The sequence below is a fragment of the Lutra lutra genome, chromosome 16 (genome assembly GCF_902655055.1).
Source record: "Lutra lutra chromosome 16, mLutLut1.2, whole genome shotgun sequence".
NCBI lineage: Eukaryota > Metazoa > Chordata > Mammalia > Carnivora > Mustelidae > Lutra > Lutra lutra.
The window spans coordinates 58,273,897-58,284,239 of record NC_062293.1 but is presented as its reverse complement, the minus strand read 5'-3'; the positions used below and the strand labels follow the sequence as shown (position 1 = coordinate 58,284,239).

At 54.5% G+C, this 10,343-nt stretch overlaps 1 protein-coding gene across 1 annotated transcript; it reads right to left on the bottom strand.

Moving 5' to 3' along the window:
• Positions 1-456: 456 nt before the first annotated feature.
• Positions 457-7,594, bottom strand: RNF222 (ring finger protein 222). The gene is made up of 4 exons (XM_047707498.1): positions 7,485-7,594; positions 3,318-3,513; positions 1,883-2,527; positions 457-1,691 (listed from the first exon to the last, which is right to left on the bottom strand). Exon 3 carries the CDS (start codon positions 2,501-2,503, stop codon positions 1,883-1,885), a length of 621 nt encoding a protein of 206 aa, XP_047563454.1. The 5' UTR covers positions 2,504-2,527; positions 3,318-3,513; positions 7,485-7,594; the 3' UTR covers positions 457-1,691.
• Positions 7,595-10,343: the final 2,749 nt, after the last annotated feature.

Here is a 10,343-nt window from a genome sequence, read left to right as displayed (position 1 = left end):
TTCCCTCAGCCTTGGCACCAGAGTGGGTTTTGAATCTTTCAGCGTTTGAGGTGAAAAGAGGTGAAAAACGGTATACCCGCAGAAGTTTTAATTTGCATTTCTTTCACAAGCGTGACTGGCGAAATGTTTAAGACCCATTTGCCTGTGTCTTTGGGAGCTGTCTCTCCCATCGAATGTGAATTATCCAGAATGTCAGAGCTCAGGGCTTCCCACGTGCTTTGGCGACGTCTCTGGAAGCTTTGAGAAAATAGATACCTTTATTTAAAAAATAGCTGCTTGGCATCCTTTGAAAATAAAAGAAGTACCATCTACACATCACCGCAGGACAATATGAAAACGCTGCAGGACTCATTCGAGTCTTTGTAAGTGTAACATTTTAGTCCTATAATAAATACATTTTCCACAAATCCACCTGTATTCACCCCCCCCCCCCCCCCGCCCAAATAGCACCGATGGTCTTCTCTGGTCTTCAAAAGAGCATAAAGAAGTCCAGAAGTTAAGTGTTTTAAATCAGCCCTCCTTGGGGCCCAAATATCCCCTCCCCCAGGGGTCCCCAAACGTGCACCACTACAGGGGTTTGGGAAACAGCTAAGAGGCAAGCCCCCCCCCCCCCCCCCCCGCCGGGGAGGTGGTGAGAAACCACCTGAGAGAGGAGTTGGACGTTTTTGTTGTTTTTTTAATCCCAAAATAAAGATTATGGGCCTTCGCAAACAGAAAACAGCTGTTGGCAAGTACTCGCCCCCCAGGTAAGACCCGATCCGAGGCTCTTCGAGTGGCCCTCCTCGCCTAGCCCCAGCACTGTCCAGGGCGGGGTCGGCAGGATCTGGGGTTCAGCCTGTGCGGTGACAGTGGCGTCCCTGACATGTTCAGCTGTTTCCCTCCCCACCCGTCCTCGCCCAGCCCAGCTGGGAATCCGCCCCGGGGAAACTGGCCCAGCTGGTGTGACCTCTAATGAGTGGTTGGATCATGAGGAGGAGGAGGACCTGGGCTGGGAGGGAGGTGGGAGCCCCCAGGGCTTAATTGTGCCCACATAGTTCTCCACTGACTCAAGTCTCGGCCATCGGGCTCTCCCTTGATGCCCTGCCTGCTGGTGAATCCTTGAGAACCCCAGGACTCAAATTTTCAACCATTCCTTGAGGCTGGGGGAGACCTCTGGCTCTGTGGGCCACTTTGCTAGCCTCGGCCCCCCGTTCCCCAGGATGACCCTTTTCCATTACGTCCCCCACAGATCCTGGACCACAGCCTCTAAGATCAGCTTCTCCCCCAGTGAAGATCTTCCAGGCTGGTGACTTGGGGGTGGGAAGACATATGCTGGCCCAACGGTGAGGGTCATGGATGGTTGCTGAGATCATGGGCAAGGTGCTTTTGGCTCCCGAGCCACCCCTTTTATTGGTTCCGGAGAGGCAGCTAGAGAGGCCTGGGTGAGAATTCTGACCTGGATGAGTCCTGCCGTTGGGCCCCCCTCCAGCCACAACAGAGCCCCACCTGGCTTCAGGCAGGTCACCCAGCAGATAGGGACGGTGCCTCGGGGCTGGTGACCCCACAGGAAGAAGGGGACCACCCAGCTTCCCACCTTGCTCAGTTCCTGCCTGGAGGAAGGGAGAGTATCTGCAGAAGATACCAGCCCCTCTGGGGCAGGGGCACAGCTGTTGCTTCTGAGCGGGGGAGGGCACCCCATTTTCTACCCTGGCCTGGAGTGTAGAGTTGGTGTTTGGGCCCCGAGCTCAGCTCCATCGCAGGGATCATCAGCCCCCAGCCTCCCTGACCTGACGGGAGCCGGCAGGCAGAGTGGGGGGTGAGGACGCCGTCCAGGCCACCCATCCCCAGGGGCCTCACCCCTCCCAGGCACCCCCCTGTACCCCAGTTCAGCCCAGGGCAGCACTCAGGCCTGCTTCCTCACCAGCAGCACCCAGGGCAGGATGGCAGCCACCACGGCCACCACGGCGACAAGGGTGATGAGCAGCAGGGCCCGCGAGCGGCAGCAGAAGGCCCGGCCGGAGCTGGGGGCCGGGGAGGCCTCGGACAGCTCGGCCAGGCTGCGCCGTGGCAGCACGCTGTCCTGCTCCCCCAGGGGCATCCCGTGGCGGCTGATGACAAAGATCTGTGGCTCCCGGGCCAGGCCCGGCGGCAGGTCCAAGGGTGGCGGGGCGCCCTGGCTCGGGGCCGGCCTCCACACCTGCTGGGCAGCGGCCAGGGGGTTCGTGTGGCCCAGGGTGTCGGGCGGGCCCACGGGCACGGCCAGGGTCTGCAAGCTGCGGTCCAGCACCGAGGGCCAGCGGGAGCTCTTCTTGCTGAGGAAGGTGACGTAGCGGCAGATTGGGCAGACGATGGTCCTCTGCACTTGGCCGTCCACGCGGGTGGAGAGCAGGTACTTGACCAGGCAGTCGTGGCAGAACACGTGGCCACAGCTCAGCGTGCGGCTGGCGCCCTCCAGGTCGCGGAACTTCTCGTAGCACACGGGGCACTCGCTGCCGGAGCTGTCCTTGCTCTCCCCTTCGGACATGGCCACGCCGCGAAGGCCCTTCCGCTGCGGGAGACAAGGGCGGTGAGCCATGGCCAGGCCCTTCCCTCCCTCCCAGGGCCTCCCACACCTCCCGTCTCCTGCCTCCCTGCGTCTTCTCCAGGGGGCCTCCCTGACTTACACCAAGACGGGGGCCCCTGGGCCCAGGCCCCTTGGGAGGAGATGAGGGGGCGCTTCTGGAAGCGGGGTTGGGAGACCAATAAGGAGAAACCCCAGCCCCTCTGAGACTCTAGATCGAGGCGCATGGAATGTGCTGCAGGTGTAGCCTGCTGGATACCCTCCCCTCAGCCGTGACAGGCGCCGCTGGGTGAGGTCACCACCTCGCCTCTTCCTGCTTTGATGCCCGAAGTGAAGGCGGGAGGACCCAGGTGTCCCCACCCACCCCACCCTGGGAAGCAGGCAGCTAAGCAATGCTCCCCCAGACTCAGCCTGGTTTCCAGTGTGGGTCTGTTTGTTTGTTTAGAGAGAGAGAGAGAGAGCGAGCACAAGAAGGGGAGGGTCGGAGGGAGAAGCAGACTCCCTGCTGAGCTGGGAGCCCGATGCGGGATTTGAGCCTGGAACTCCAGAATCATGACCTGAGTGGGAGGCAGTCGCTTAACCCACCGAGCCATCCAGGTGTCCTGGAGTAGTCATTTTCCAGGAGATTCTCCGCTCCTCCTCTATCCAACACCCCCCCCCAATCCTGACTCAGGGACTGGCTGGTCCATGGGATGGTATCCAGCCGTGGATCACATTCCTCTGTGCTAAGCGTGGCCATAAAGCAATGACTCCTTTGAAAACAAAACTCAGAACTTACACATCCAAATGCCTGCTGGCCCTCTGTGCAGTCACAGCCAGGAGCTGTGGGCTCGGACCTCCACCTGCCCCAGCTTGCTCATTCTTCAGATTCTTACTGGGCGCCCAAGGCTGATTAACCTTGGTAAAGGCAGATTTTCATCCTTCGAGGAGATGTCTGGTGTGCTGGAAATGGCCCAGGTCACTGGGAGCCAAGCCTGGTGAGAAAGTTACCGGGTGAGTGTTAAACATGATTGGGGAGCAAATGAGTGACCCCAAAGATTTTCTCAGCAAGGGCAGAATTGTTGAATTAAGTCCAACAGTTTCCCAAAGAGTTGACTTTGAAGGCAGACACCCGCTTGGGAGGTCCAAGTGTCCTCGCCGAAAAGTCCCCCGTATCTGGGTGCCTGGGTGGCTCAGTTGTTAAGCGTCTGCCTTCAGCTCAGTTCATGATCCTGGGGTCCTGAGATCGAGTCCCGCATTGGGCTCCCTGCTCAGCGGGGAGCCTGCTTCTTCCTCTCCCTCTTCCTGCTGCTTCTCCTGCTTGTGCTCTCTCTTTCTCTCTCTCAAATAAATAAAATTTAAAAAGTCCTCCGTATCACAACTGTGTGGCCTCAACTCCTCTAGATCAGCCTCTTTAGAAGGAACCGTGATCACCTGTCACTGATATTCTCTTCCATCAAGGAGGCAGACAAAAGACCCCTGAACAGGAGCAGAAATCTGGGCCAGCCTCCAGACCCAAGAGATGACCCGATGGGAACAGGAGCAGTTACTAGAAAAGACCACAGCTTCTCAAATCATAAATTTCCTGGAATCTCCCTCTCCTCTTGGCTTGGTTTTCAATGCATTTTCCAAGTTGAAAATGTCCCCTAAGGGATAAGGAGCAAAAATATGGAAAGGTGGGGATAGGGGACCTGGGACCCTGGAGGCAACACCAAGAGCTTTTCAAGCTTTGGTCTCTGGGTGATCCATGTGGCCCTCCAGGCTGGGGGTGGGGGTTTCAAGGGTTCAGACTCTGGAAATGAGTTCAAATCCTAGATATACCCATTATTGTTTGTATAACCTCAGGCAAATTATTTAACCTGAGCCTGTTTCCCACCTTACAGGTGGGGTTAATAATATCATTTTCCTCTCAGAGTTGTTCAGGGTATTTTTAAAAAGATTTTGTTATTTATTTGAGAGAGACAGTTAGCACGAGCAGGGGGAGGGGCAGACAGAGAGGGAGAGGGAGAAGCAGGCTCCCCGCTGAGTAGGGAGCCCGATGCAGGGCTCCATCCCAAGACCCTGAGTTCACGATCTAGGCCGAAGGTGGGTGCTTAACCGACTGAGCCATCAGGGGGCCCTTGGGTTGTTCAGACTATTAAATTAGCTAATTTAATTTAATTTAATGAAGGAAGAGTCTGGCACACAGTACATGCTTGACAAATGGTAGGTATCACTGTTAAGACCAGCGGAAGCCTCTCCCCTCCTAGCATTTATCCTCCTCTCCCTCCCTCTCCTTCCCATTGTTCCTTATTATGTAGATAACTAAACACACACACACACACACACACACACACCGACAGAGGGCAGCTCCCCTCGTATTAGAATAACTGTACAAGATGATGAAGATCTGTGGCTCCTGGGGCAGACTGGGCAAGAGTTCCAAGGAGAGATTAGGTAAGCGATGGGCAATAGATAACAATTAAGATGGTGATTCCAAGGTTTCTGTCATTTCTGTTTCATAACACACTGGCAGCTGTCTCAGCTAAACGGGGATTTTCTCAAGGAGACCATAATTCTCTTAAGTCAACGGCTAACATGTCCCCCTGCATTTCACAGTGCCCCACAGGCATATGGCAGCAATTCCACCCATCCGTCCATCCATCCGTCCGTCCGTCCGTCCATCCGTCCGTCCGTCCTTCTGTCTGTCCGTCCATCCGTCCATCCACCCTTCCATCCATCCATCCTTCCGTCCGTCCATCCATCCATCTATCCATCCATCCGTCCATCCGTCCGTCCGTCCGTCCATCCATCCTTCCATCCATCCATCCGTCCATCCGTCTATCCACCCATCCGTCCGTCCATCCATCCATTCTTCCATCCATCATCCATCCTTCCATCCATCCACCCACCCATCCACCCATCCGTCCGTCCGTCCTTCTGTCTGTCCGTCCATCCGTCCATCCACCCTTCCATCCATCCATCCTTCCGTCCGTCCATCCATCCATCCTTCCATCCATCATCCATCCTTCCATCCATCCACCCACCCATCCACCCATCCGTCCGTCTGTCCATCTGTCCATCCACCCATCCACCTGTCCATCCATCCCTCCATCCACGCATCCATCCATCCATCCACCCGTCATCCACCCATCCAATTATTCAACAAATAGTTATTGAGCTCCTGCTGTATACTAGCTACTAAGCTTTGGCATTGGAGACAAGCAGCTTTAGACCCTAGTGGACATGCATAACTGTTTTCGAAAAAGACTTTTTTTTTTTTTTTAAAGGAGGAATGGTGGTTAGTAGCTGAAGTCTTTTGGGTAATTGAGAAATAGGTATCAAGGTAGACAAGAGAATTAAAGCAGATAGTTAACAGAATGCTAGGGGAAGGAAGGACTTTGGAGGTCATTTAGTTAAATCTAGTTTTATAGGGGAGCAGACCCACCGGGTCCAGAGAAGACTTGATTGAGGTCACCTGGGAGGGTGACAGAGAGGGAGACGGCAGAGAGAGAGGGAGAGAGGAGATTCCATAGGTGATGCAGAGAATATTAGAAGAGTTGTGGGTAGCTATTTAGTTGACTCAGAGAACACTACCCTCCTTGGGATGAGCAGGGGAGGGGGGAGCAGAGCCTCTAATTCTGGAGGTGGAAGAAAAGTAAAAGCGATCCAGGCATGCAGAGGACATCCCAGGTCCCTCCTGGTGGCCTCCCTGGGCAATCCTTTCTTCCTCTGTGCTTTGGAAGCAGCATGTCACTCATGCCTGGACAGTGTCACCCTCCCGCACCTTCCACTCACCTCCCTCTTTCGCCTCCCTTTCTCGGGCTTTCCCTGCCCTCTCCCTCCTCGTGTTCCTCTCTTTCTCTTGATTCCATTTCGTTCTTGATCCTTGAGATCTTCTCAGGGGCTGGCCTCTGTCTGGGGTGCTGGCGTAAGGGCAGCAGGAGAAATGCAAGGAACGTGCTCGGGCTCAGGCTCACTCTAGCTCAGTGACAACATGGACATTATGTGCTGAAAGGTACACCCCCACTGGCGCCTTGGGAAACTGGGAGAGGAGGTCTGGAAAGCCTTCCTAGCTGAGGTGGGACCAGAGTCGAGCTAATAATAAATGATTATAACAGCAACCATTTATTGAACACTAATTATGTGGTTGGCATCCTTCGTCATGAAACCCTGACAACAACTCCGGGAGGTAGATATTATCCCCATTTTACAGATGAGGGAACTGAGGCTCGGGGCTTAAGTAACTCGTTCAAAGCTGCACGGCTGGGGCAGGGGAGACCTAGGGAGTTGGGGCCGCCGCCTCTGGTGAGGGTTTGGATGTGTCTCCATGGAGGGCGGTCCAGATCGTAGTCACTGAGAGCAGGACGCTGGCAGAGGAGATCCCAGCCCCCATACCTGTGCGGAGACACCGATTCAACAAGCATCCATGGGGGAAAATACCTTACGGGAGCTCCAGAATCCAACTAGATATGTTAAATTTGTACAGCTTGCCTTGTGAAGGGGTTTATACATGTATATAAAAAAAGGACTACGTGAAACTTGCTTCACCCTGGTCGTGTCCCTCTTCAGAGTGACACCAAACAGGGTTGTGACTACAGCCACTTGGGAGGCAGGGGGACAACCAGACTGGCCCAAGGTGGGGGCCTGACCTCATGAAGCCCCCAGTGCCCCCCTCAGAGCAGCAGCCCACCGTTAGGACTGGCTGGGGGTATCCGCAGCCCAGGCGGTTCCCACCTCCTCCCCTCTCCACTCACCCCTGGGGACAGCGAGCCCCACGGGGCAGGGACACTTCTAGGCAGCTGGTCTTCCCTCCTGGGTTCCCAAAGCAAGGCCCCATAGCCTTGGTTGTGACCACTCCCCTAGACACCATACACACACACACACACACACACACACACACACACACCCTGTGCCACTCTGGTTTCAGCCAAAGGCTGGCGGGATCCCGCTCCTTCCCCGCCCCCAGCCAGGCCCCCAGACTCACTTTGGCTGGGACCAGGGAGAGAAGCATCCACCCGGCGTCGTCCGCGGAGCAGGTCTGAACCGCCCACGGGTGCTGGGCAGACAGCACGTCTTCCTGCTGCTGTCACCGCGACAGCCGCCGCCGCCGAGGCATTTCCTAATGACTGAGCTAGCTGGTCGGGAGGACAGCGAAGGGAAGTGAATGTCACCCAACCCGTTTGAGGTCAGGAGGCTCTTGGCATTGCCCAGGGGTTTGGCGGCAGCTGGAGTCAGGTGATCTTGACTGGGGATGCTCAGAGTGGAGTCCCCTGCCTGAGGGGGAGCCCAGGGATGGGTCCCCCAATGGAGGCAGTGACCCAGGACCCCTCTGACCGAGGCTCCCCGCAGGTGGGTCTCTGCATTCCAGCAATAAGAAAGCTAGCCTCACGTCCTTAACCCTCCGGGACTCATTTCAGGGATCCTCCCCCTACACCCCTGTTCCCCTGCCATGCCCGGGGGGAGGCGTCACGTCACCCTCAGCAAGGCTATGGCACCCAACGTTGTATACCAATATTTGGGTGCTGTGTTCACGTGCATTTGCCATTCATCGAACACCCAGAGGGGCTCAGAGCTCCCAAAGACCAAACACCATGCGGATAAAGAACGGGGCCGAGTTAAACCAATGAATTAGAAGCACAGACCCGCCTGGAAAGAAATCCCTGACATCATGGGATATAGGGGTACGCTTCCAAACAGTCTGTAAAATACAATCCTATCTATGGAAATTACACAGTCTTTTGCAAGAGAAAAATCTGGAATAAGACACATCAAACTGGTAGTTATCTCTGGTGGGACTTTCTAACTTAGACATTTCTGCGGTATTTGAATTTTCACTCTGGATGTGTGCGTCTTTATTTTTTTAAAGATTTTATTTGTTTGGGACGCCTGGGTGGCTCAGTTGGTTGGACGACTGCCTTCGGCTCAGGTCATGATCCCCGGGTCCCGGGATCGAGTCCCACATCGGGCTCCCAACTCCATGGGGAGTCTGCTTCTCCCTCTGACCTTCTCCTCGCTCATGCTCTCTCTCACTGTCTCTCTCTCAAATAAATAAATAAAATCTTTAAAAAAAAAAAAAGATGGTAGCATCTTTAAAAAAAAAAAAGATTTTATTTGTTTATTTGAGAGAGAAAGAGAGAGAGAGAGAGAGTGCCCAAGCAGGGGGGAGGGGGCACTGGGAGAGGGGGAAGCAGGCTCCCCGCTGAGCAGGGAGCCCCCCCCCCCCGGTGCGGGGCTTGATCCCAGGACCCTGAGATCATGACCTGAGCCCAAGGCAGACGCTTAACCAACTGATCCACCCAGGTACCCCTGCGTGCTTCTTTGTGATCAGAAAAAAATAATCAAGAATAAGGCAGAAACAAAGAGGGGGACGGCGGTGGGGACAATGGGAAACCATTTGAGGGATTCCCGTCCCAGTTTTCTCGGGACTGGAGGGCCAGTTCTCAAGAAGTTGGTTTTCTTCTGAAAAAAGGAGCTTCCTGATCCAAGGCACAGTCAGGCCTGAGTGTGACTCAGTAGGGTGCCCCAGGATGGCCCCTCTTTGACCTCTCCCGTCATGGCCTGGCCCCAGGGGCACCCTGAGGCTGGCTGAGGAGGGCAGTCAAGGTGGTGCACCCCGCCACCTCACCCAGGGACACGGGCACGGCTGAGTGCCAACTGTCATGACAGTCTCTCATGTTCTTTCCCCAGGAGCTGAAGGGGAGGAGTTCCAGGCAGTCCCAGATTTAACAGATGGAAATGTAGACTGCCCAGGGGAAAAATTTGTATTTCAGGTAAATAACAAAGACTTTGAGTATAAGTATGCTCCATCCAGTAATGGGGACTGACTTATACTAAAAAATGATTCGTTCTTTATCTAAAACCCAAATTGCACTGGACATTCTAGATAGTTCATTCTGCCCCTCCAGTCTCAGAGGGCTCCCCGGATTTCTCTCTCTTTCCATCAGCACTTTGAGGAGCCGTTCAGTAGCTTGGCTCATGACTCTGCCTATGGCTTTTGGGGGTTCCCAAAAAGGGGACCCAAATACGTGTCCTCCATACCCTGGGTGTCCCCGGGGGAGGGGACTGACCCAGGCTGGGCCATCTTTAGACTACTGTGATGTGACCCTGGGGTAACGTTTAGTTCCCGTGGCACCTGGATCTCTTCCACCAGATCTGCCATGAAGCTTGGCTTTGAAGGTTACTTTGAATATATAGATATTTATGACCATAGTCTCTCATGGTTTTGTGTTCCAAAATAAGAATTCAGCTTTAAAAATTCCATACACCTATGTATACCTAAATGTATACATGCACGCACGTACACACACACGCACCCAGGAGAGTACATGTATCAACCAGAGGAACCTTAGCTCTACTTTCTTAGGTCGGCACCAGCTGTCTTGCCCCGAGAGCGTGGGACATAGGACTGTTAAGTGTTGACGGGGAGGGGGGAGTTAGCCATCAGGAAAGGCTGAGATCGCAGGTGCATGAACCAGAAGTATCTACACTGTAGGATTTGATAGCAGGACCTCTGGGAAGTAAAGACCATTCCCTCCACGAGCATTCACGCTTGCTCTGGGTCCACCTGGAGAGCATGTGCTGTGTACCTTTGGGTAAGTTATTTAATCCTTTGGTGCTTCAGTTGCTTCATCTGAAAAATGGGGGTAATAGTACCGATTCTGTAGGATTGTGGTGATCAGTGAATGGGGGCAAGTGACGTGCCTGGAACCACGCCTCTTGAATGTTACCTCCCACTAGCATCACTGTCATCGTCCTAGCAAAAGGAGAAGGCTGACGAGGGGTGAGACGACGTGAAGACTTCCTACTTCAAGGGGCCTGGTCAATCTGGTCCTGCCAGTCTCAC

Bases quoted from the DNA above. Each gene is read 5' to 3' on its own strand.
- RNF222 (XM_047707498.1), bottom strand. From the start codon at position 2,503: ATGTCCGAAGGGGAGAGCAAGGACAGCTCCGGCAGCGAGTGCCCCGTG.